This window comes from Microcaecilia unicolor, chromosome 4 (assembly GCF_901765095.1).
Source record: "Microcaecilia unicolor chromosome 4, aMicUni1.1, whole genome shotgun sequence".
In the NCBI taxonomy this organism is placed as follows: domain Eukaryota; kingdom Metazoa; phylum Chordata; class Amphibia; order Gymnophiona; family Siphonopidae; genus Microcaecilia; species Microcaecilia unicolor.
Genome location: NC_044034.1, coordinates 343,077,552 through 343,104,572, shown reverse-complemented (window position 1 = coordinate 343,104,572; position 27,021 = coordinate 343,077,552). Strand labels below are relative to the sequence as shown.

At 42.4% G+C, this 27,021-nt stretch overlaps 1 protein-coding gene across 2 annotated transcripts in view; it reads left to right on the top strand.

Annotated features, from left to right (window-relative positions):
- The window catches only part of CRYZL1 (crystallin zeta like 1), a 62,454-nt gene extending 35,813 nt beyond the window's left edge, over positions 1–26,641 (top strand). For both annotated transcript variants that reach the window (XM_030202168.1, XM_030202169.1), the window contains exons 7-14: positions 871–1,004; positions 2,617–2,728; positions 4,586–4,606; positions 7,514–7,612; positions 10,337–10,458; positions 12,553–12,658; positions 16,377–16,422; positions 25,550–26,641. In XM_030202168.1, coding sequence (XP_030058028.1) covers positions 871–1,004; positions 2,617–2,728; positions 4,586–4,606; positions 7,514–7,612; positions 10,337–10,458; positions 12,553–12,658; positions 16,377–16,422; positions 25,550–25,649 — 740 coding nt within the window. In that variant the 3' untranslated portion in view covers positions 25,650–26,641. The remainder of the gene's footprint in view (positions 1–870; positions 1,005–2,616; positions 2,729–4,585; positions 4,607–7,513; positions 7,613–10,336; positions 10,459–12,552; positions 12,659–16,376; positions 16,423–25,549) is intronic.
- The last annotated feature ends 380 nt before the right edge of the window (positions 26,642–27,021 follow it).

The following is a 27,021-nucleotide window of genomic DNA, read 5'->3' as shown; positions in this document are numbered from 1 at the left end:
GAGCGACATCAACTCCACCAGCTTATCGTGCCAATTATGTGATGCTGCTGGCTTTGGGCCTCCCATCAATTGGGGGCAAAATGCAGCATTTTATTGGAGATCTGAAGAATTTATAATGTTATACCTGATAGTGCAGCATACAGTTCACTGGACCTGAAGAAATTGTGGTTGGCCTTTGTGGACCAGATGCCATAAAGTGGATACCATGTCTGAGGAGACAGATAAGACCTGTCACATCTCAGTTTTAACATGGCAAGTGGGATTTGAACCTAAACACAGAGGATCCCAATTAGAAAGAGGGTAGTATAAAAACCAAATTTGAATGACCTCTTGGATGTTGATGTGTTGAGTGGTGCTTAGAAGGTGACTCCAGCTTTGAGGAACTAAGGCCAGAGCTGGGCAGATTTCTGCAGACTGTGTCTTGAATATGGCAAGACAGATCAGGATGGGCTGAAGTGGGCTTCAATGGCAACTTCATTGTGTCATGAAAATGGCAAAGAGAATATGTAGTTATACAACATTCATTGTTTTTAATCATGTATTGATAATGAATGTGACAGTTGTCCAGACTGGATGAACCATTCAAGTCATTATCTGCTGTCGTCTATTATACTATACTATAAACTTCTCCTGTCTAAGTGTCTGTGGAATTTAGTGAATTAACTATCTTAATACAACCGTCTTTGTGTAATACCCAGAGTTCTCCTTGCTCTCTGCTATAATTTCCTAACATAAAGGATCCACTAAGATTTGGAAAAATAAGAGGAGCTTAAATTTATTTCATTCTTTTAGTTAGATGCATTGTGTACCTATTTTTGGTGAACTTCTTACACGTGTAATAGTCTTGCACATTCTGTTTTTGGTTTGCAGTCCATAAGCCTGGGAATATTTCCTGGATAGAAGCAGCAGGAACCATTCGAGATGGATTACGTGCATACACAGCCTTTCATTACCTTGCTCACCTGTCTCCTGGAAAAACAGTGTTAGTACTGGATGGAGCCAGCGTAGGTATCTAGTCTATACAGTGACACTACCTGAAAAAGAAAAGAGAACTAGAGGCACGCTTGTATCATTTTTTTCCTCCGGCTTCAGTTTGTTGACGTAATTATTAGTCACTGTACTAAATGGGAAACCAAGCCACTCTCCAACTTTCACAGCCAGGCTCATAAAAATCAGCATTCCCTCTAAGCTGCATGGGAATCATCTGCCTATGTTCTTGCTGATTTGGGGGGGGTGGGGTTCAATATCACATTATAATGGACAGGCAGCTCCCCTGGGAATCCTGCAGAAGCTGCCTGTTTCTCACAATTGAAAATGTGACATTGAAGAACTACTGCCTACCAGCAGGAATGTGGGTGAAGGACCGCAGTGCAGTTCAGAGACAAAATTACTAACAAGTGGGGCATGTAATCTTGTTTTAAACCCACCCCTTCAGTAACTGTCCTTGTCATCCTATATAATAAAAAACACCTGCAACGTTCTGAAGCTGACTCCGTGGCAGTGTGTAGGGTTCGTAAGTCTGTCATTCAGCGTTTCATTGGCTCTCTCTATCCGCAACGTCACAAGAACGAGGACCCAATGAACGCCCAACCAGCCTGCCCAGACCGTCATTGCCACACAACACAAACCCATGGTGGCAATTCTCCTCTCACTCCTGCCCCCCCTCCAGGCACCCACCGATTTTCCATTGCTCCTTTGAAAACCCTGCCCGTCTGTAGTCTTCTCTTCCAGTTCGTTCCCTCAGAGTCCTGCCCTCGCGGAAAGAGAAAATGACGTCAAAGGCAGGACTCACAGGGAACGAACTCGAAGGGAAGGCTACAGACGGGCAGGGCTTTCAAAGGAGTGACAGAGAATCGATGGGTGCCTGGAAGGGGGCAGGGGAGAGAGGAGAATTGCTGGCTCGCTACAGGGGGGCAGGGGACAGAGGAGAATCGCTGGATGCCTGGAAGGGGGGCAGAGGAGAGAGGAAAATCGCTGGGTGGCTGGAGAAGGGGGGGCAGGGGAGAGAGGAGAATTGCTGGGTGGCTGAAGAGGGGGGGCAGGGGACAGAGGAGAATCGCTGGGTGGCTGGAGGGGGGGGCAGGGACAGAGGAGAATCGCTGGGTGCCTGGAGGAGGCAGGGGAGAGAGGAGAATCGCTGGTTGGCTGGAGAGGGGGGGCAGGGGAGAGAGGAGAATCGCTAGGTGGCTACAGGGGAAGCAGGGGAGAGAGAAGCATTGCTGAGTGGCTGGAGGGGGGGGCAGGGGACAGAGGAGACAGTCTCACTCTCTGTCACACACACACACTCGCACATTCACTCTCTCTCACACACAGTCACTGTCAAACACACTCTGTCAAGCATACACACTCCGAGGAAAACCTTGCTAACGCCCGTTTCATTTCTTTCAGAAACAGACCTTTTTTACTAGTAATTTCATAATATTCACATCCGTGAAACCATCAGAACAGGATCTGTACTACTGCTCAATGACTAGCAGAAATCTCTCTATCCTAAATGGCACAGCAGAGTGATGTTTGCACCCATGCCACCCCATGCTTTACACCGAGTCTCTTGATGTCCAAACGTTCTTTCCTTAATATAATTACAGATGTTGCTTTTTTTTTTCCCCCCTGCAGCCATCTGGTACAATAGCTATTCAGTTAGCACACTACAGAGGATCCAAAGTGATTTCCACAGCATATAGTGTTGAAGATAAACAGTACCTAGAGAGGCTTTTGCCTACTGTAGGTAAGTTGGAGGTTTTTTTCATACTTTAACATTGGAGAAAATGTACTGAGTTCCCTGCATATATTTTTGGGGCAATGGAGGGTTAAGTGACTTGCCCAGAGTCACAAGGAGCTGCCTGTGCCTGAAGTGGGAATCGAACTCAGTTCCTCAGTTGTCCAGGACCAAAGTCCACCACCCTAACCACTAGGCCACTCCTCCACTCCAACTTGCCTCACCAACTTACTTCATTTCTTTAAAGGTGTGAATAAACATGTGGATGAAGGTGAGCCAGTTGGTGTAGTGTATCTGGATTTTGGAAGGCTTTTGGTAGGGTTCCTCATAAGAGACTCCTGAGAGAGGTGGGCAGTCATGGAATGGGAGGCGGGGTTCTGGTGTGGATTGGGAATTGGTTGTTGGACAGAAGGTGGAGGGTGGGGTTGGATGATCATTCTCTCAATGGAGGAGAGTGAACGGTGGAGTGCCGTAGGGATCTGTGCTGGGACCGGTGCTGTTTGACATATTTGTAAATTATGTGGAGATCGGATGTGGATGATACGAAACTATTCAAGGTTGTTAAAACATGTGCGGACTGTGAAATATTGCAGGAAGACCTTAAGAAATTGGAAGACGGGGCGTCCAAAAGGCAGATGAAATTTAATGTGGACAAATGTAAGGTGATGCACATTGGAAAGATTAATCCGAATCACAGTTACCTGATGCTAGGGTCCACCTTGGGGATCAGCGCTCATGAAAAAGATCTGGGTGTCATTGTAGATAATACACTGACATCTTCTGCTCAGTGTGCGGCGGCGGCCAAAAAAGCAAGCAGGATTCTAGGAATTATTAGGAAAAGGGTGGTGAATAAGACTGTAATGCCTTTGTTTCGCTCCATGGTGCGTCTGCACCTTGAATATTGCGTTCAATTCTGGTCAGCATATCTCAAAAAAGATATAGCAGATGACCAGTTCTTTTGGCTGGAATAGATACAGGCATCCTCTACTTGAGCGTTTGCAGGCACTCAAGAAGCTGCTGTTGTATGAGGCCAGATATCTCAAGGGTCTCTGTCCTGTTGGCAACTGGATTCTTAGAATCATTGCACCTAGAAGTTGAAGGCTTCTCTATAGATGATTCTTGAAAGGTCTGTGCAGGAGTAGACTTTCTGTTCAGAGAAGGCCTTTTTGTGAGGCTTTTCTAAGAGCAACTAAACTTTTTGGTATCCAAATGCTCTCTTGAAATGATTTAGATCAGAGCTTCCCAAACTGTGGGTTGTGACCCCATTTGCATTTGGGGACATGATCTGGGTGAACGCTCCGCTCGCCCAGATATCATTAGTCCGTGCTGACTTTCTGTGGCTGCACAAATTGGGACTGCAGCTACAGAAGTTCAGTGGATGCTCCTTTTAGATGATCTCTTCCTGCTTTTGGTGACACTCAAGCACAAGGCTTACAGTTCTTTAGGTCATGTTCAGGACCAAATCATTCAGTAATTGAGTATTCATGTCAAAGTTTCTGTTCTTTTGTTCTATTACGTTTCGGGCACAGTCAAAATCCAGACTTAAGTGATTTGGAGCCTCATTTTATATAGAAGGTAAGATTAGAATTGAGACATTCAGGGTCAGGACGTGCTCAGATCAAGTGGTACTTTAGAAAAGGCTTTGTTGATGCAGAGACTTTTCTAAAATACCTGCAGGAGTGGATGTGTATATGTTTTCCAGCAAAGACTTGGCAAAGTGCTAATATAACTTGCGTTAAAAATTTTATTAAAAATTGTGTTAACGCGTTAAATGTACAGCCCTAATAATATTTTTTTATGTTTGAAAAGCAAGTGATAATTGATTTGAAAATCTCTTCTTTGCTTTGCTGTTTCTCCTTTTTCCAGGTATTAGACAGCCGCTAGTTGGTAAGCATAATTTGTTTTAATTTTTTTTTCTGTTTGAATAATCTGTAGTTGTTAGTTACAAAAGGTGTACTAATATTTCCAACCTGAGGACAAATTTAAAAATGAGGACACCCATTGGCAGTTGGGGTTCACTAGGGTCTTTTAAAATAACCTCTGTGGAGGGGGGGTGTATTCCAGTCTCCCAAATATCAAGTGCAGGGAGATAAGACCCTTGCCCATATCCTCTCTTCTCTCCTAGCATCACTCTTGCCTTCACCGTTTGACCTGTAGAGCAGTAAGTCTCAACCTAGTGCTTGGGGCACACCCATCCAGTCTGATTTTTTGGATATCTATAATAAATATGCATACAAGAGTTTTGCATTCATTGCCTCCAGTGTGTATAGATATATCACACGTATTCATTGTGGAAATCCTGAAAAACTAACTTGCTGGATGTGTCCCGAGGGTTGGTTTGAGAAATAGCTACTATAGAGAAACCTGGTCGAAGCTCCACAACAGCAGCAATTCCTTCTCCAGCAGGAAGTTTAAGCACAGAGCCTGCAAGCTCTTATTCATTGAGAAGTCCTGTAGCCAACCCAAGGAGGTTTGATAACAGGAGACAGCATGATGTCACATATCTGAAGCCGGTCTCCACCTAAGGAGGTTTTAATTTTCCCCAGTCCATCTGCCGCCATCTTGGTACACCCAAAACAATGACATTGATAGGGCAACAAGCTCCTCGTACTGGCTTCAGCCCACATAATGGGCCAGATAGGCTCATGCCATCTCCTGTTAACCTCCTTGAGCCAACCTGCCTTCTCCTCCAGCACAGGCTTCATGTTATTATAGGAAGTTGTGTGAGAGGGAAGGTGCCAGTGCACAAAGGCTCACAGGCTCCATGCTCAGTTTTCTTTGTGGAATTGCTGCTATAGGTCTGGATCTGCTCTATTGGACAAGAATTAATCAAACGCTAGCTTTTCCACTAAGCCTTCCCAGCCCACAGTCCTTCTTGACAGTGTAATTCCCCTTGCCACCCGTTGCTCTGTCAATATGCTCCCCTCTTTCTACTGCCACTTATTTGTTGATTCACTATTTTGTAAACTGCTTTGCTGCATCGCCTGATGTGATTGGCAGTATAAGGTACTGCTGTAAATAGATAAATAAAAGCACCATAGCAGCAAGCCCAGATAGAGGCATGGCAATGATGCTGTAATGTCTATAAAAACTAAGCACTGGAGGATGTTGCTCATGGCTAAATCCAGGCCTGTGTCCCGGCAGAGATGTTTTCTCACCTTCTCCCCCATATTCCAGTCTGAGCAAACAATATGGTATTAAAGAAAAAGTAATCTTTTTTTATTATTATTATAGTTCAAATATACACTTGTTACAGCACTGCAGAATTAGATCACCAAAGAAAATAAAACAGATAACAATGTAATACAATGAATATAGGCAATCTAAATTCTTCCTTAGACCCCCAACCCTCACTTTAGGGAAAGTGGCAGAAAGAAATAGAGAAAACAAATGAATAACATTATTAAGAAAAAGCCTAACCAGACTTTACTCTGCATTAATTTACAAAGCCAACTAACTAGATGGACCTATGCTGGATATCTTCTTAAGGTCTAAAAATGATCTAAGCTGTTCCGAAGTAAAGAAAACATACTTAATTCCTAAACACTTAACAATGCATTTACAAGGATATGCCAAAAGATATTTTGCCCCTAAACATGTAGTCTCTTCCCTCATTGCAAGGAACTCCTGGGTTGATTTTGTCACATCAGGATACAGCCAAATTCTCTGACCACAAAACAAAAAGCCGGAGTTCCTAAAGTATAGTCTCATAATAACATTTAAACCCTGCTCAAAAATGAAAGAAACCAACAAGGTAGCTCTGTCAGATTCTGACAAAGAATCTTCTAATATACCAGAAATATCATTCAGACCATCTTCTTGTAATGGAGCCTGAGATCAAATGTCCACTCCAGTTTCCCCAGTGGAATTTTTTAGAACAGTGGGCCAGCCAGTCAGGTTTTCAGGATATCCACAATGAATATTCACAAGAGAGATTTGCATGCACTGCCTCCACTGCATGCAAACCTCATGAATTTTTATTGTAGATATCCTGAAAACCTTACTGGCTGGGGTGCCTCCAGGACCAGGTTTGGGAACCACTGGCATAGAAGGTAAATAATATATTAAATGGGGGAATAGCTTCTGAGGGAACCTTCAAGTTTTCCAAAAGAAACTTTTGAAATAAATCCACTGGGGAGACCCCAACAGCTCTTGGAAATGTAACTGTCTATTGTAATTGTCCAAATGTTCTAATTTTCAATGAATAAACTTCTGGTCTGTAACTACAGTTGAAACAGTCTCCTCAAGAGAAAAAGTAAACTTTTTACACAGAATATGTCTGTATCTAGTCATTTAACAATTGTTAAGACGCCATCTATATGCCATGAAAGGTCAGATCTCCTACGTTTTGAAAGACAGGAATAGTGTATACAATAGTCTACCTTTTTCCCTATTTCCATCATGTAAATTATCTGTATTCAGTCTTCTGTACAAGTTATGTTTTGCTTGGATGTGTTTTGAAATGTATATAAATAAAAAGGAAATCCAATGTGGTTTTAGTTTTCTCCTTTTTAGCTATGAAAAAATCACTATTGGTGAATATACTTCAGTGCAAACCAATCAAAACTGTCATATTTAATCATAATTTTAAAAAAATCTGTGAATTTTTATCTTTTATTTCTAACTGATTTATTCCTTAAATTTGGTTCTTTAGGTTACTTGAGGGGAGGGAGAAATGACATTTGTGAACTTTTGACCTCCTTTGGCAGGAATAGAACTGCATTGTAATGTTTTTGTTTTTCCATATTTGTGATGGGTGTGCATGATATAATTCAAAACTTCTGTCTTCTGCAGCTCGGGTGATAGATGTGTCTAGTGGAAAAGTTGATCTTGCAGAAAGTTGCTTGGAAGAAACAGGTGGCTTAGGCGTGGATATTGTTCTTGATGCTGGAGGTGTGTGACTTCTGCAAAACTTCCTGCACTGCAGTATTGAAAAAAACTCGTTTGAAGGGTTTACGGTTATGATTTTTAGTATTGTCTGGTTTTCTAATTGTTGAACACTTGTTTATACACTGCAATTCTTTTTTTAAGTTATATATGCTTTCTAAATTTACAGTGCCTTGTAAAATTCTTCACACCCTTGTACATTTTTCATATTCTGGCTAAAACATGATTTCAAATTACATAGAATACAAAATATATACAAAATATGCTATACTTTCATCATGAAAGTATGGTTATAGAAGTATTAAAAAGTAATTTTGCAATCATGACTTTTTAGTCTCTCATTCTTAAGTCTTCACACCTTTTTGTCATTGAAAACCCAAATTAGCTTCACTTCCAAAAATTGTTTTTACAAAGCCCATAATAAGTTAGAGACCACCTATTTTCAGTTCTAAAAACGGATTGGAATACTACTGGATGAAGAATCAAGATGTTTCTGTTGTATGAAATGAATTTGAACTAAACATGTTGAACACAGAGCTGTCGAAAGAACTCTGGGTTAAAGTTATTCAAAAGCTACAGCATAGGGGAAGGCTGCGAGAAAATTAGTGGGTTTTTTTTAATATCCCCTGGAGCACTATCAATTATATCGTAAAGTGAAAACAGGCAAACCAGAATACTGTCTTAATCAGGCCAGTCATTATCTGTGAGTTAAGAAAACTACTGCTTACGGTCACTGTGAGGTCCAAAATTAGAAACTGTGGAGAGGCATTTTTAAAAGAACTTCCAAGTCAGAATTGGGATATCCTGCTCATAAACTCCAAAAAAAAAAAAAAAAACGTCTGTCTCCTGGCCATTTTCAAACAGGAAAAACAGGGTTTCCTGTTCAAAAATATGTGAGAAGAATGTTCTTGCACTGAAAATGTCCAAAATGGGCAGCCTTTTTTCAAAATATCCAAAACATGAATGCCAAAAAATTCAAGCACAAAAATGGCCACCCAGACATCCCTGCAGTGCAGAGGGGCAGCCTAGTGGTCAGTGCAGTGGATTTTAAAATAATGGGACCCAGGTACAAATTCCACCTTAATTCCTTTGGTATGGTGAGCCCTCCAGGAACAGAGAAAAACCTAATGTACCTAAAGAACACCACTGCACTAGCCATCATGCTTGCAGATGTCTCATAAATTCAGGGAGTGTAGTTATTTCTGTGTTCCAGGATGGCTAACGTATTTATACAGATGTAAGAGTTAGTAGAAGTTACACCTGAGTCCCATTGTTCAAAGTCTACTGCACTGACTACTGGGCTACTCTTTACACTTGCTTGCTGCTCTATTGGGCATGGCTATAATACCTGAAGCTGTCATAGAGTCTGGTATCCATATGTTTTGTCCTATACAATTTGCAAGGAAACACTTAGGGGACAGTGCACACGTATAGAAGAAAGTTTTGTGACGTGATGATACCAAAGTTGGAACTTTTTGCTCTTGATGCTAAGAGATTTGTGGTGTAAATCGAACACAGTACACTACCCTGTTAATACCATATGTGCATTAGGGTTGCCAAATAAATCCAGATTCTTCTGACAGAGTTGATCCAGTCCTGGGCTTACCCCAATGCATGCAGGGACTTATATCCGTGCTTTTTGTAAGGAATCAAATGGGGAAATCAGAACCACAAATCTTTGCATGCAGTGGGGTAAGGCCAGGACTGGATCGACCCTGTTGGGTGAATCTGGATCTAGTTGGCAAACCTACTGTACAATAAAGCATGGTGATGCCAGCCTTGTGTTGTGGTAATGCGAGGAGGCTTGTGAAAACTAAGGAAAATATGGATGGTGCAAATTAAGGCAGATGTGGAAGGAATCCTATTCCAGTCTGCTTAATACCATGATTGGGGAAGGGATTCACCATTCAGCCAGGACAGTGTTGCTTTTTCGTTTAGCTTAGGATCATAATTACTTCTAGGCCTAGAAGTAATTATGCAGAGCTGGCGCTAAAAAGATTTCAGGGGGAGTGTCCTTGAGACAGCTCGCTTTCGAGCGAAACATGCATGTCTGACAATAAAACCCCTGGGTCCGACTGAACAAGAGTCTAACAAGATAAGTTAAATAATCTAATAAGCGTTTTTTCTACAAAAGGTAGTAACACTTCAGAGTGAACCTGTGAAGAGGTTGATGTCTACATTGCCATAAAAAAACTTTTGGTTTGCTGGCGGTGAACATCACTGAGGTCACTAAAAAGCTTAAGTAAAAGATAATGAAGTAGATTTTGATAGGTGTTTACATGAATAACGGTTATTTCTTGAGCAGCCATGTTAGAATGAGCATCACACATGGTATCTGGTTTGTACTGAGGTAAGTTGTATAAACTTATTTGCTAGTGTGAATCTGCAGGATTTAGAGTGTATGAAGTAATTTGTGAACCTCTTACTACCAGGGATGCAAGAGAAGAGCTAAAAGCAATGTTGAAATGTACATAACGTTTATAACCAAGAAAGGGACATTACTATTGTTTTATGTAGTTTAAGTAGAGAATTGATATTGTTTTGTTAGTTCACTTGGATATGTAGAAGTAAGAATCACTAGCCAAATCACATGTAAACCAGATGCAAAATGTTACTTTTCTTGTTTCTAACAGAAGAGAAAGCATATCAGCCTTGATTTCAAATCTGTTTTGAGGAGCATTGCATGTTTGATTGTCACTTTTTCTGTGTTTATTTCATGTTCTGTCCCAGTGAGACTATATAATTCAGAAGATGTATCCCTTGGAAGAACACAACCGCTGCCACACAAACATGATATTCTGATGCTTCTGGCTGTGGGAGGCCACTGGGTAACCACCGTAGCAGATCTCCAGGTAATGGAGAAAGTTTGCTTGGGCCCTGTTAGTTTATTGAAGCTGACTGTAAGACAGATCTTCCTGTTGTCTCTGTGTCGGGTGTCAGTTCATATCTACTCAGTTCACTGGTAAAATTCACTTCTTTAAACAATCTACTGCTAAGCAGTGGCGTAGCCAAGGGTGGGCCCAAATGGGCCCAGGCCCACCCACTTTGGCCTCAGGCCCACCCAATAGCAGCACACCTCTGAAGTGGCTGGCAGGGATCCCCAAGTCCTACCAGCCAAAAATTCTCAACAGCTGTCCCTCTTGCATACCTTGTAAATAGCAGATCTTCACCTGCAACGAGCAGTGACTGATACATGCTGTTCGCACCGGTCCTACAGTCTTCCCTCTGATATGTTCCGGCCTATGCAGAAACAGGAAGTTGCATCAGAGGGAAGGCTGTGGGGCCAACATGAACAGTGTGTATTAGTTGCTGCCAGTGAAAATCTTCTACTTAAAAGGTTTGTGGGGGAGGAGGGATGTTTGAGAGACCATATGGCATGCAGGCAAGAGACATAGAGACCAAATCACTCGTGGGACAGGATGAAGTTCTTCTGCCCACCCATGTTGGGCCCAGGCCCACCCAAAATTGGGTGCCTGGCTACGTCCCTGCTGCTAAGAGGAATTAGAATAAAAATCTCAGGATGAAGGTGGTGGTGGGCTTCTGTAATTTGTCACCTGACATGAAACTGTAACTAATCTATTAAATGGTGATACTGAGGCAGCCTGGGCAGAGAAATCATATTTGTTCTGTTTAAGTTTGGTTCAGTCCTGGAAAGTGGTAGAATGCCATCTGGGTTTAATTACTCAGAAGTCTAGCTTTTGCTAGACTAGAGGTTAGAAAGGTCAGAGAGAAATGAAACTTTCTTTGTCCCTTTTTGAGTGATGGATTGTTAATGTTAGTTCAAAGGTATTATTTACCACATCTGGATGCCATTCTGAGCAAGGCATACTGGACAGTTTTGCAGGCAGTTTAAAAGATTAGGCTGAATGTTGTCTAGAAGAAGATAGTTTAGATATAGATATCTTGATAATTTAGATTTGTCTTATAAGGAATTCTGATTTCTGCTTATTTTAAAATATGTTTTATTCTGTTTAATTAATAAGTTCTATTTCTATGTAGAATATCTTTTCAATTCAGTGTTACATCAGTGTCTGACTTTCAAGTGAGATTTGTCTGCAGTTTAAGAGGTCATCATCTGGTTTGAATTATCCACAGTCCTAGCTAGGTGAAAGAGGTCAGGGAAAGTCTTGATGAATTATAGCTAAGTGTAGGACTGGCCTCCTGAAAGTAATAACAAACCATGTCTGTGTGCCATTAAGCAAGACTGGCCCCTTAGCCCCTCAATGAACCCAGCTCAAGTTATGAATTAACCGGGAATCTGATTATGTGAATAATAATAAAATGCAGGAGATAGGTGCCACATTGTCTAGTTTGAGAGGCCCCAGGTCATAGGTCAGTTTAGGAAATATCTCAAACCTATGTAACTGATATTTTTTAGTAATGTGTAAGTAATAATTAGTTCAAGACAGGGTAATCAATCTATTTTTTACCATCTGGTGAGAAAGGGGGGCTAGAAGGGTTTAGGACCCTATATAAAGGAGAGCAGAAGCAGCTTACATTAGAGAAGGAGCTGAGAAGAGAAGGAGCTGAGAAGAGAGAGACAACAGACAGGAGAAGACAGGAGGCAGGATCCAGAGAGCTCAGAAGAAGAGACACAGAAGGACAGGACACAGAGAGAGCTAGAGCTGATGTCTTACTTTGTTTGCTGGCAAATAAAGAAGATTTCTCTCTCATTCTGGTGTCTGGTGTTTGACTCCTGAAGTACCACAGATTCTGCTAACAATAGTGGTAATTCCTGCAACAATACAAATTATGGAAACTATACACACCAATTTCTCTGCACAGTAGCTGAATGTGTAAAACGAAGATTCTGGTTACCAGATCTGAACTTGAAGTCCTGGATCAACCATCATTGGGTACTTTAAGAACTGTTTTTCACTGTTATTTTTATTCTGTTTTGAATTAAAATCCTAACAATTTTCTTTGTATTCATTTTGCTTTTAAAGCTGAACCCTCCTGATAGCCATTGCCTGTTCCTGAAAGGAGCCACAGTTTGTTTCTTGAATGAGGAAGTCTGGAATTTGTCCAGTGTTCATCAAGGAAAATATCTTCATATCCTTTCTGCTAGATGGGAAATAGAACAAGGAAGCAGCTATATAGATTATTTATTTATTACATTTGTACCCCGCGCTTTCCCACAGATAGCAGGTTCAATGCGGCTTACATAGTAAATAGAATTACAAAGTCTTGAAGGAGAATATTACAAGTTGTAGTAAACATAGTGATAGTGGGGTTTTGAGGATATGTGAATTGAACATGGAGAGGTAAACAAAGATAGGATGAGCAGAAGGAAAAGAGATTGGGAGAGGGGTAAGGAGTAGGAAGGATGGAGAGGAAAAGATTAAGGGATGAGCATAAGGCGATTGGGAGACATGGTCTAAGGGTATAATAATCGTCAGGGCAGGAATCATGTAGGTGGGCTTAAAAAGTTAAGTTGGGTCATTAGAGTAAGCTTTCTTGAAGAGATGGGTCTTCAACTTTATTAGCAGTTAGCATTTGTCTTCTATTTTATTTGGTACACTGGTGTTAATTGGTGGGATTTTCAGCGTGATTGATTTCTAGCTGTGGCTCTTGACATGCATTTATTGAGCTTTTTTGCTCATCTCTCAGCTGCAGTTTTCCTTGAAAGCTGCAAGATACATTTCAATCCTTTGTCTCTGCTGAAAAAGCTAAGCACTTGATTTACCTAAAAATGAAAAAAAATAATTAGTAAATACTATTGGTGTCATGTGTTTCTGCCCCACAATTGGTTTCTCAAACACTTTATCTCTCTTTCATATTTTCCAGTTTTGGACTGTTTTGTCATGCAGCCCACAGCAAAACGTGATCCTGCACAGGTTCTTTGTGGCCCGCTGCTGCTAACTTGTCTGTGTGAGATGGTATTTCAGCACTCAAACATCAACGTATAAAAATCCTTTTGCTCCTTCTTGTCCTCCATGACTTGCAAAGTCCAGGGGAGATCAGGTCCTGCACCTGCTCACTGCTGTGGGGTCCTCTGCAGGAGGGAGAGCTGCCCCAAGCAGTGCCTGTAAAGGAGGACAGCTTTGGTTCTTCATCTATCTTCTTCACAGGCACCACCTCAGGCAGTTGTTCCTTCTGCACCAAAGATCCTGCAGCAGCTGGCAGGTGCGGGTCGTGCTCTCCCCCAGACTTTGCAGGGCAGGGAAGAAAGTAGGGAAATGACTTTTATACGCCGCTCTTTGGGTGCCCAAAATCCAGCGGCAATGTGCATAGGCACCCAAACAGCTGGGCCTCAATGGTGATGTCCAAATGGCAGCACCCAGAAGTCCTGCTTTGGTTCATAAAGTAAGCAGTGTCTTGATGCTAGATCCATAAAAGTTTTTAAAAATATATAAAACTGCTTCATTAGAACAGTTGTAATTATTAGCACTCATCATCCCCATCATAAGTGTGCCTTCCAACAAGGTGATATGGAATATGGAAAAACAGTAGCCCTGTAGTTTTGCTATTCATTTATAGTTCTAGACTGCCTTTCCAGTTTTAGCACCAGGTACTTTGCAACAGTTTTTCGGTTAAGTGAGATAAATTTGATGTATTCATTTCAGTAACAAGGGGAGTGAGGAAAATGTGTGTATTTCAGTATTGTCTGATGTGCTTGATGTTCAAAGGAATTTTCTTTGCCTGCTCTAGATAGATAAAATAGCAGTGGGCACAAACAAAATTGACTGCTTTTATTCTTTGAAATATTACTATATCCAAACATTCTAATAAATAGGTAAAATTGTCAGAACAGTTTATAGTCTTATAAAAAAAAGTTGCCATTAACTATTTTGACTCAAGTGATAATTGATTCCATTGAAACACCATAGGGAACCTGGTCTCCTGGAAGTATTCCTATTACCAACCAGCCCCTTTACGTGTTTTTTTTTTTCTGTTACAAAACATGGAAGTGTTTTTTTATGTTACAAAGGTTTGCATTGTGGTTGTATTGATGTTGACCAGGAAATCTTGCAAAGTAACACTTATAAAGTGTGCATACAAAGAACTCTGCATAGGTCATTTTTAGACATGGTGGCTGAGGCTGCCATTAAAGGAGAAATTTTATAAAGGTTTTTCCACATGTAAAGGCCTCTTATTTCATCAGCTAGTAGATTAACTAATCTGTTCGGATTATTGATCCAGAGAAATGCCATTTTGGCTGGAAGAGGGGAATCCTAGAAATCTGCTATGAAGGCAAAGGTGGCTATTCCAGTATAGGTCTTGTTATTCCCCCCCCCTCCCCCATTGAAGTAAGCCCACTTACATTAGAGCAACCTTATATCTGAGATGCAGGGGCAGGGAGAATACGTTTTGGGCTTGGTATGGGAATTTGTATATGCATCTAGCCAAAGTGGACAGATTGCTGCTGGGTTAACCAGGTGGATGGTACGTCCTAGGGCGGTATATTAAGCTTATAATAAACTTGAAGTAAAACATAAAAACAACAAATTCCCCACAATATAATGAATATAAAAAAAACAAACTGTATGGGCTGTTGTCATCTTAATCACTATCATGTACTCTATAATGATGAATGAACTTGGGTTTCCTTTTAACCTGCTCTACTGTTTCTATCATATATACTATCATATCTTGCAAATTTATTGTCAGCGGCTGTATTTTAAAGCCCACTTGATGTGTAATAAATCTCAATTAGTAGTACATCTGATAGGAGACTCATGTTTGGGAACTGCTTATAACAGAAACCAGGATCTCAGATCCATCCTCTCCGTATATTTCAAATATCTGCCATTTGGGTTATAAAGCTATTCATTCACCTAGGCAGGGCAGAAAGGGAGGAGGCCTTGCTCTTATTTATATAAATTGTTATCCTATATAATAATTTGCACCTCCAACGTTCTACGTCTGGATGCCTGGGTTCGTAACATCCATAACAACTCATTGCCCCGCCCTCGCATCAAAACGTAATGACGTCAGAGGGCGGAACAGTGAGAGGGAAGGTAAGCCAGTGCCAGCCAGCCAGAGAACGTTCAGGTACAAATCGAGGGGAGGAGAGAATCGCCCCCTCCCCCCCTCTCCTCCGAGTTCCAGGCCCCCCTCCCTCCCTCCCTGTCCTCCGAGTTCCAGGCCCCCCTCCCTCCCTCTCCGAGTGCTAGCCCGACCTGCGCTGCCCGCCCTCTTCTCCCAGTCCTTTGCCTGCTCCTCACCTTCCTGCGTGCCGCCCAGAATTAAAAAGTTCTTACCTCGGGGTCCGGAGGCAGCAGTGAAAGGCGAGCAGGCACGGCGCTTCAGCCTGCCTTCCCTTCTCTCTCAGCTCTGCCTCTGGTCCCACCCTCATTTCCTGTTTCCGCAAGGAAGATATTCAGAACGGTTGAATATTTACTCACTGTCTTATGAGGATATCATATTTGTCCTTTGTCCAGAATTTAGGAACTATAGATGATACTCTTCAAAATGTAAAATGTCTTATAGTTATTGTAGATAATTGGGCTGAGACCTTACTACCACCCATTGACTTAGCAGTAAGGTCTCGCACACTAACTAGGCGGTAAACGTCAGCGTAAACTGCCGATTACTGCCGGGTAAGCGCCACACAGTAGAAAATAGAAAATATTTTCTACCGCGTGTTTTGGACACGCATCAAAAATGGAATTACCATCCGGGGCACGCGGTAGCTGGGCAGCAGTTCCAATTTGACACGCGTTGGACGCATGTAGGCACCTACGCCCCTTAGTAAAAGGGCCCCTTTGTTTTGGATCTAGATAAACACAGCCACCATGTAGATAATTTACCTTAATAATTTTCTCAGATATATTAAAAGACGTCATGGAGAAATTATCAGCTGGTATCTTCAGGTAAGACTGGTCCAGTCATTTAGACATTTATATGAACCAAATAAGTCTGTATGAAATGGTTGAGGCTTAAGACATTTAAGCTTTTGCCTTAAGCTTTCTCATTACCTGTCCATGGATTTTTATTTGCGCGCACACATCATACCTAATTGTAATACTTTTCTATCCCATATAGCCATTCATTCATGTTTTAGATAAAACTTATTATTCAAAGCAACTAATATATCTAGCCAAATTTGTGACATAGCAATTCCATCCTGCAAAGCAAACACTGAGACAAAATACAACTTCTTACAAAGCTATTTTTCTACTTTTTAGTCTAGTTTCTAACAGAGAGATAGGCATTATAAAATCATTAAGGCCAATATTCAGAGCGATTTTATGCAGGCAGGAGAGAGTCTCTGGCCCACTTGAATTGCAGAGAGCTGCCTAACTGCTGATTATTCTGCATCACTAAACCAAGCAGTGCTGCTGCATTTATCATCTTTGACCACCCATGTTAAAAGTGGGCAGGTCAGGGGTGGTACTGGGGAGGAGGCGGTTATGCAGGTGCTGGCACTATTCAGTGCCAGGACCCACATAGTTAACCCAGACAAGTTTGGACAGCTGGGTTAAGTATATGGGTCCCAGTTCTGAATATCCGCGGAAACCTGCATAACTATTTTTCCCTTAAAAAGTTCCCCTATAATCCCCCCCCCCCCTCCTCCGGGCTACCTGATATCCCTGGTGGTCCAAATGGGGGCAGGGGTGAAGCCCACTCACTCCTGCCCTTTGCGGCTGCTGTAGGAAAATGGCTGCTGCGACTTCTCACAATAATTCACAAGTACCCATGAGCTGCTGTGAGAGGTCACAGCTGCTATTTTTCTATGGCAGCCACAAGGGGCAGGAGCAAGTGAGCTTCGCCCTTGCACCCCACTTGGCTTACCAGGGATATCAGGTAGGCCTGGGGGAAGCCTACCTAGACCGAGGTAGGGAGTTATGGCATATGTGGTGGAGGATTCTGAATGGTGGTGGGCTGGGGGAGGGGGAAGGAAGGAGGGGAGAATGCTTCAGGTTTCAGGAAGGGGATCAGGGGTACTTAAAAAAAATTGTCTAGCTGTAGAACTGTCTTATGTGGACTATGACTGAACATTGGCTGAGAACCTCATAAGCCCAGCACCGGGCAAATTAGCCCCGAATATTCAGTGCCACAGTCAGCATTTTTTAAAATGCTGATCACCACCAGCTGAATATCGGCCAGATTGTGTATATCTGTGTGGCCTCCCTCTCCCCAAATAACTTTGGAGCCATCTTTCTACTTTATTCACATTCACACCCCAGATAGAGTGACTAGGGATCTCCTCTTTTACACTTGAATGGATTTAGATGTAGCTCACACCTTTTCCCAGTAGATCTAGTTGAGTTGCATTTAGGTACAGTAGGGTATTTTCCTGTTCCCAGAGTGCTTGCAATCTGTTTTATAACTAAGACAATGGACAGTTAAGACTTGCCCTAGATCACAAGGAGCGGGAGTGAAAAAGTTTCCCCTGACTTATTCCCCCCCCCCCCTTTTTTTTTTCACTTGGGGACATGAGCTAGTTGAGTTAATCTGAGAGGTCAGAGCACATTGAAGTAATCAAGCATTTTTAGACCCTCATTGTCATTAGTTAATAGTTACAAATCATATGCCAAATTCCTGTACCAGTAAAGGAAGCTAGATATCATGAAATGTTCACATACCTCCTGGTAGTTTGGTTATTTCCATTTGTTTCATCATTTAAGATCAGATGTACTAAGAATACCAAGAATTTTTCACCTGTAAATAAAAAGTGAAAAAGTGAAGTTAGTCACCTGTAGCAGTTGTTCTCCAAAGACAGCAGGACATGTATTCTCACATATGGGTGACATCATCCAACAGAGCCCCGGTGTGGACACTACAACAGTGTTCTTTTACTTTAAGAAACCTTTGGCAGCATCGCACTGTGCATGAGTGAATGCCTTCCCGCCCAGCGTGAATGCACAGGACCAGCAGTACAAAATCAAAGCTAAAAGAAGGGAGGGGATGTGAGAATACATACCCTGCTGTCCTTGGCAAACACTACAGGTGAGTGAGTAACTTTGCTTTCTCCGAGGTCAAGCAGGACATTGTTTCTCACATATGGGACTTCCTAGCTACCAGGCTCATCGAAAAACAAATCAAGGCCAACTAGTAACCAATCAGCCTTAAATTATGTATAGTCTTCTTGTGAGGATGCAACCTGTAATAGAATAAAAATGGGCCTAGGAAGGTGGAGTTGGATTATAGACACCAAACAAATTCTGCAGAACTGTCTGACCGAACCAACTGTCGCATCGGGTATTCTACTACTACTACTATTTAACATTTCTAGAGCGCTACAAAGTGTACGCAGCGCTGTACAAACACAGAAGAAAGACAGTCCCTGCTCAAAGAGCTTACAATCTAATAGACAAAAAGTAAAGCATTTAAATTTAAAATATTTAAGCAGTCAAGCACAAGAGAACAGTCACAGAAGGACAGAAGATGTTGAAGGGTGGTCAGTGTGATTAGGTGTAACTCTGGTTGGAGTAGTGGGAGAAGGTGATAGAAGAATAGAAATGGGTGAGGTAAAGTAATGAGTGGGTTGATAGGGAGGTTATATAAGACATTTCACTCTAGGGGTGGGTGGGTAGAGGGGTAGGGTGGGTAGGATTAAGTCTAAAGCAGGAGAAGGTATTCTCTGCAGCCTATCTGTGAGATGGAAAATGCTCTCTGAAGCTGCTGCTATAAGTTGTTAGTTTTCTCTCCCTGAAAGAGATCCAAGCCACACCCACGAAGTTCAAACTGTCAGTGGGGAGGAAATGGCAGTGCTTGATGAAAAAGAGAGCTCAGTTTGATAGGAGATATACTATAGGATGTCATTCTGAGGCCAGGCTAAGTCTAAAGCAGGAGAAGGTATTCTCTGCAGCCTATCTGTGAGATGGAAAATGCTCTCTGAAGCTGCTGCTATAAGTTGTTAGTTTTCTCTCCCTGAAAGAGATCCAAGCCACACCCACGAAGTTCAAACTGTCAGTGGGGAGGGTGAGGGGAGGAAATGGCAGTGCTTGATGAAAAAGAGAGCTCAGTTTGATAGGAGATATACTATAGGATGTCATTCTGAGGCCAGGCTAAGTCTAAAGCAGGAGAAGGTATTCTCTGCAGCCTATCTGTGAGATGGAAAATGCTCTCTGAAGCTGCTGCTATAAGTTGTTAGTTTTCTCTCCCTGAAAGAGATCCAAGCCACACCCACGAAGTTCAAACTGTCAGTGGGGAGGGTGAGGGGAGGAAATGGCAGTGCTTGATGAAAAAGAGAGCTCAGTTTGATAGGAGATATACTATAGGATGTCATTCTGAGGCCAGGCTAAGTCTAAAGCAGGAGAAGGTATTCTCTGCAGCCTATCTGTGAGATGGAAAATGCTCTCTGAAGCTGCTGCTATAAGTTGTTAGTTTTCTCTCCCTGAAAGAGATCCAAGCCACACCCACGAAGTTCAAACTGTCAGTGGGGAGGGTGAGGGGAGGAAATGGCAGTGCTTGATGAAAAAGAGAGCTCAGTTTGATAGGAGATATACTATAGGATGTCATTCTGAGGCCAGGCTAAGTCTAAAGCAGGAGAAGGTATTCTCTGCAGCCTATCTGTGAGATGGAAAATGCTCTCTGAAGCTGCTGCTATAAGTTGTTAGTTTTCTCTCCCTGAAAGAGATCCAAGCCACACCCACGAAGTTCAAACTGTCAGTGGGGAGGGTGAGGGGAGGAAATGGCAGTGCTTGATGAAAAAGAGAGCTCAGTTTGATAGGAGATATACTATAGGATGTCATTCTGAGGCCAGGCTAAGTCTAAAGCAGGAGAAGGTATTCTCTGCAGCCTATCTGTGAGATGGAAAATGCTCTCTGAAGCTGCTGCTATAAGTTGTTAGTTTTCTCTCCCTGAAAGAGATCCAAGCCACACTGCTCAAGGCAGTAAAGAGATGAAGACCACTTTGCAGCTCTGCAAATGTCTTTAGTGGGAGGCTGATCTCAAGTGGGCTACCGACGCAGCCACAGCTCTGACATTGTGAGCCATGACAAGACCCTCCAGAGTCAGCCCAGTTTGGGCATAAATGAAACAGATGCAGTCTGCTAGCCAATTGGATAAAGTGCATTGGATTTGGATAGGCTGGAGTGGGCTTCGACAGCATCTCCAGTAGTTGGAACTTAAGGATCGTGCTGGGCAGACTTCTACAGTCTATGTCCCAGAAATCACATTCATTGTTGGTTTAATCATGAATTGATAATGAATGTGACTGTTAGGTAGACTGTATGGACTGTTCAGGGTCTTTATCTGCCATCATATACTATGTTACTGATGGCTTCCCACATCTTGTTTGGGTCAAAAGAAACAAAAAGCTGGGTGGACTGTCTATGGGCTTTAGTCCACTCCAGGTAGAATGGTAATGCTCACTTGCAATCCAAGTAGTGCATTATGCTTTTGCCAGGATGGGCAAGAGGTTTTGGGGAAAATGTTGGAAGGACGTTTGACTGGTACACTACCTTAGGAAGGAACTTAGGATGTGGGTCGAGAGCTACTCTGTTATAGTGAAACTTTGTATATGGTGGATCGGCTAATATGGCTTGCAGCACTCTGACTCTGCAAACTGAAGTGACTGCCACCAAGAGCAAGACCTTTCAGGTCAAAAGGAGCTTTCATGAGCTGGGTCAGGATGGCTTTGAGGTCCCATGGCAGTCAGAGATTGATAGGGGCTTTGTCAACAGCAAACCTCTCATGAATCGTACAACTAGAGGCTGTACAGAGATGAACTTATCTCCTACATGGTGATGGTAAGCACTAATCGACTGACGTCAACCCTTACAGAGTTGTTTTTTTAGACCAGACTTGGAGGTGTAGATGGTACTAAAGCAGTTTTTATATAGGACAAGAGAGAGGATCTAGTGCCTTGCCCTCACACCAGATCTCTTCCACTTAGATTCCACAAGCAGTGGTATGCTTTTTTCTTGGAAGCCAGCAGGATCTTGGAGATACTCTAAGGCAGCTGAAGAGATGAAGATTCTACACTATCAACATCCAGGCAGTGTGAATCATGGACTGGAAGTTGAGATGCAGAACAGACCTCTCCTGCATGATGAGGGTTGGAAAACAGTCTTCACAGTTCTTCAGAAGACATCTCCAGAAGAAGAAGGAATCAGATTAGTCTGGGCTAGTAAGGTGGTTCCCTGGTCCTGAGAGGGAGGGAAGGATATGCATACAGAATGCCCTCCCCCCAATCGAGGACGAAGGCATCTGACATTAGTCTGCCATGTGATCTGAGTGTGGAGGGATTTGGGGGATTTTTTTGTTGAGATGAGAGGCAAAAACATCCACCATGGGGTTGCCCCACACTCAGAAGATCTTGCGGATAATGTCCATGCTAAGGGACCACTCATGCATCACCCTGCTCAGTCTGTCCAGCAGACTGTTCTCTCCCCACCAAGTATGTGGCTCAGTCATAATGCCATGGTTGTTGGCCCACTGCCACATCCCGATTGCTTCCTGACAAGGGTAGAATCCCGTACCCTTCTGCTTGTTGACATAGTTCATGGCAACCTGATTGTCTTTTTGGATTTGAACAATTTGGTTCATCAGCCAGTCTCTGAAAGCCTTTAGAGCATTCCAGATTGCCTGAAGCTCTAGGAGATTAATGTGAAGCTTGGTCTCCTGAGCAGACTGAGTGTGACGACCCTGGATATGAGCTCCCCAGCCAAGATTGGATACATCCGTGGTCAGAATCTGCTGGGGCAGAGAAATTTTGAATAGAAGTCCCAGAGTCAAATTGGACTGAATTGTCCACCAGAGATGCAACTGATCTAACTCCGGTGTGACCAAGATGACAACCACATGATTCCCTATGGCCTAATGCCACTGGGAAGCAAATGTCCATTGGGCTTCTCTCAAATGGAAACATGACATGCACTGTGGAGGCCATGTGGCCTAACAACCTCAGCATCTGCCATGATGTGACATGCTGGCCGTGCTGGATCTGAGTGGCAGTGCAAATTAGAGCATCTTCCCGCACCTTAGGCAGGTAGGCCTGAGTCTAGCAGGGCTCCAGTGTATTCCAGTTGTTGTGCTGAGAGCAAATGTATTTATAAAGCCTGTATTTTGATATTTAAGATACATTTTTTTTGTCTTGCCCCAGGGCATATGCTATCATTATTATCTTTTTCATCTTATGCACTTTTAAAAATTTTGAGTAATAAATTAGTTCTGCATCTGCTTCTTTTAAAGCAGTTAGATATAAAAGGATGTATCAGTCCTTCTTCTCCTTTGTAGGTGTTAAATTTTGGAAAGATCTCCCTGCCTCTGTTAGACTTTGATAGTCTTATGCATTTTTGAAAGTTACTTAAAACATGGTTATTTAATAAGTTTCTGTATTAATTTCTAGAGTGGTTGATAGTTCACTTTAATAATTGTGCTCCAATTGTGCTCCTGTTAATTGTAATTCTCCAGATATGCTGGTCTCGTAAACTGCTTAGAACCCACAGGGTCATTGCAGTATGTAAATACTTTTTAGTTTAGTTTATAACAAACTCTAGTAGCTCCAACACCCGAATAGTTCTGTGCATTGATACTTTTACACCCTTCTTTGATGTGCTCTTGACCAGCCAATCGTCCAGATAGGAAAACACATGAACTTCCAGTCTACATATCAACGCTGAGACTACAGCTAGGCATTTTGTGAATACTCTAGGGGTGGACATGATGCCAAATAGCAGGATGGGATACTGATGGTAGTGTTTCCCTATCCAAAATGTGAGAAACTTCCCAATCACGGGAAGTATCTGTATGTGAGTGTAAGCTTCGTTTAAGTCCAGAGAGCATAGCCAATCATTTGCCTGAATCATGGGAAGTAGGGTGCCCATGGCAGCCATCCTGTCCTTTTCCTTGGCCATGTATTTGTTCAGGGCCCTTAGGTCTAGGATGGGACAAAATCCCCCTGTCTTTTGGTTACTAGGAATAGAGTCCCTACCCTTCATCCATTGGTGGAAGGGGCTTAACCATGAAGGACACCCTTGGGGAAAATTTGAAAAAATGTGATACCAGTTGAGGGTGTAAGCTCCTCCCCCCCAGACTATTTTGAGCACCCACTTGTCAGAGGTTATAAGGGGCCACCTTTTATGGAAAAAACCTGAGCCTCCCTCCCACTGGTAAGTCGTCTGGGATGGTCACTTTTACTGCGGCTGTGCTCTCCTGGAGCCAGTCAAATCTTGTCCCCTGCTTTGACTGGGGATATAGCTGGGACTTCTAGGGATTCTGGTGCTGAGATCTGGAGCGGGCCCCTTGGGACTACTGTGAAGTTCAGGCCAGAGGAGCATACTTCTGCCTTTGAGAATAGTAGGGCCTCCTCTGCTTCTCACCTGAATGCCTCCAAGAAGTGAAAGCCACAGAAGTAGAGGGCCAAGAAAGGGTTTTCATGGTGTTGGTTCTCTTTTCAATGAGATCAGCAACCTCCTCCACCTTGTCCTCCGAAAAAAAAAAACTCTCCTCTTCAGGGGACATCTGCCAGCTTTTTCTGAACAGCTGGTTCTAGATCTGACAGATCCCAAAACAGTACAATACATTTTATGCTGCTTAGTATAGAAATAAGCAGTGCATTTTCTCCAAGTCCATTTTATTAATGTTCTGTGGACTTTTCCTTTAGGAAGTCATCCAAACCTTTTTTAAACCCCACTAAGCTAACCGCTTTTACTACATTCTCTGGCAACGAATTCCAGAGTTTAATTATATGTTGAGAGAAGAAATACTTTCTCTGATTCATTTTAAATATACTACTTTCTAGCTTCATTGCGTGCCCCTTAAACCATAACCAGTTAAGTGTGATATTCAGCGCTTAAGCGGCTATGGCTAACCTCATAAAGGTAGTGTGACGAAACAGTGGGTTTCTAAGCCTGAAAGCTGTATTATTTCATGAAGTATATTTCTCCTAATTGGCCAGCAGATGGTGCTTGTTTTGAGTTTTAAAGCTGTTGCAGTAAAAGACTTTCTCGTTTCCAGTTTAAGCTTATGAAAAGGCAATCTACAGTACCATTAGGCAGCTACTTTCAAAATTTATGCCTTGGGCTCTGATTAGCCTGGATTTCAAACCTAGCCTGAAAGTACTGGATTTTCTCTAGTCTCAGCCAGGGAGTGGAGAGAGAAAGATCTCTTTACTGAGGCCCTGTGAGCAGCTACATTTCCTGAACTCCTCAGGTAGTACCCAGATAGTAAACAAATGTTTAAATAGTTTTATAATTGATCCATATTCAGCTACCTGTTATTGCTTGCTGATTTCACATTTTTCTGTTCAAGTTCTGTGACAATAAACATTATTAGTTTGCTGACTCTGCTGTCCTGGACTAACAATTCTGGTTTGCGTTTTTGGGTCTGTGGGTGCTTTCTAGGAACTGCTAGACCCCTGGAATGTGGCCCCGATGTCCTAGGAATCACCTGGGAATGACCCAGTCGGTGGGAGGAGGGTGCTATCATAGAGCACGTGCCCAGGTGCAGGCAGGCCTGAGCAGTGCTGGTAACAGACCCCCCCAGGTGGTTGCAGGGTTAACCCCAGGAGGGTGCTAGGCAGATAGGCCTGACTTTGATGCAGTCTTATTTGTGGTTACCTTTGCTGTTTAAGTCCTGAATATCGGCACTTAACCAGCCAATTGCTGACTCCACCCCCAGAACGCCCCCCCCCCCCCCCAAATAGCTGGTTTTGAGTTAAGTACTAACCAGACATTTTCACTGGCACTAAGCAGTTAAGTTAACCCTGAACAAGCAGTTTAACTGTTTCAGGGCAGTTACATTGCTTTGAATATTGACTCCATGGAACTCGCTGGCCTCTAAGTCACCACAATAAAATACTGTAATGTAATTATTATTGAAATGTCTCACAGGGAAGAAAGTAGTTGGAAGCCATGTCAAATAAATTGCTTCTTTGGAAGAAAAGCAACTTTGTATTCAGTCTTTTTATTTCTTGCTTGCCTAGCTGTATTGTGAAAGTTCCTTTTTTTTTGTCCAGAAGAAAAGCTTTTAAATGAAAGAGTGCAGCTTGTATTAATAGGCTAGGGACTGGTCTTTTATGTTGCTGATGGGCTCTTCTTTTGTTAGACCTCTGTTGGATGAACCTGTCCCTTTATATGAAGCCAAAATTTCTATGGAAATGGTTCAGAAGAATGAAGTAAGAATGAGGCGGGTCGTCCAGCTTTGAAGTGCAGTTTCCTGGCTTCAGACGCTTATAGAGGCTTAGAGATTTGTAACATATTACAGAAGAAAGTTATTGTGCAGTGAATTCATAGAATCTTGGTACAGTGTGGTAAGCAGGGGGTGAAATCTTTTTTTGTTTTTTTTTTTTGTTTCCCTAGAGTTATTGGCTGTGAATTCCAACCGGTATAGGTCTCCACACCACAAGCTGAGCTAGTAAAGCTTACAGCACACTAAAGTGGTTACTGCCATATTTCATTTAACAGTGACAGGAGAAAGAGATAAGCAGCAGTGTGTTAATATTTAATACACTTTACATAAAAGTTAAACTTAACCACGGTTGTCAGCAGTTAAAGGTTTACAGCTCTCTTGTTATATTAAAGTGGTCTTGAGACAGTCTTGGTCTAGTCTCTATACTTCCCCCCCCCCCCCACCCCCCTTTTATAACTTCCTGATCTCAGGCTGAAGCTAGTTTCTCCATATATCAAAAACACCAGGCTGCCTTAAATCTGTTAATTTGGCAGTGTTCTGTGGTTCAGACTTAGAAAACTTAGCTTTTGAATCCACTAACTTCAGTTGTAACCGTATTGGTCCTTGGCAAAACTGGATTCTTTGCAGGTGGTAAAACTATACAGTTGTCTACAAATAATCCAATTTTTACAGCCATGAGTGTAAATGTACAAATAACACAGTATAAGGACAAAAAAATCGTGCATATTATATTAACTTTATTTTTGACCAGACTGCCATTATAGGGAGGGTGAGGGGGGGTTGGTTGTTTGTTTAATTTAATTATCTCCCTTTCCAAACCCATGCTGAGGTGAGTTTCAGTTCAGGTACAGAAGGTAGGTGCCTACACCAGAGGAGTTACAATTTAACAGCTAGGGTTAACAGATGTGAGCTATCGCATTAGCATTCATAGTACCATAGTAAATGACGGTAAAGACCTGAATGGGCCATCCAGTCTGGCCAACAGTCACACTTGTTATCAGTTCATGATTAAACCAACAATTAATGTGATATAAAATACTTGATAATGGTCTTTCTTTGGCATTTCTGGGACAGAGACTGTCGAAGTCTGCCCAGCACTGTCCTTACATTCACCTACACCATTAACACGTTATTGGTAACTAAATCCCATTGCGTGAAATAATGCATGTTAGTAACTCCAGCTGCAAGTTTATACCTAAGGCAGTAGTAGAAGGTAAAGTGACTTGTCCAAGGTCACAGCGAGCATCAGTGGTAGAAGTGACACTACAACGCTGATTTCCCTGGCTCTCAGCACACTGCCTCAGATATTAGGCTTCTCCTCGATTCCCTTGAGCAGTTTAAATGGAAATTATATAAAGACAAACATACAGGGTGAAACAAAGTAAAAC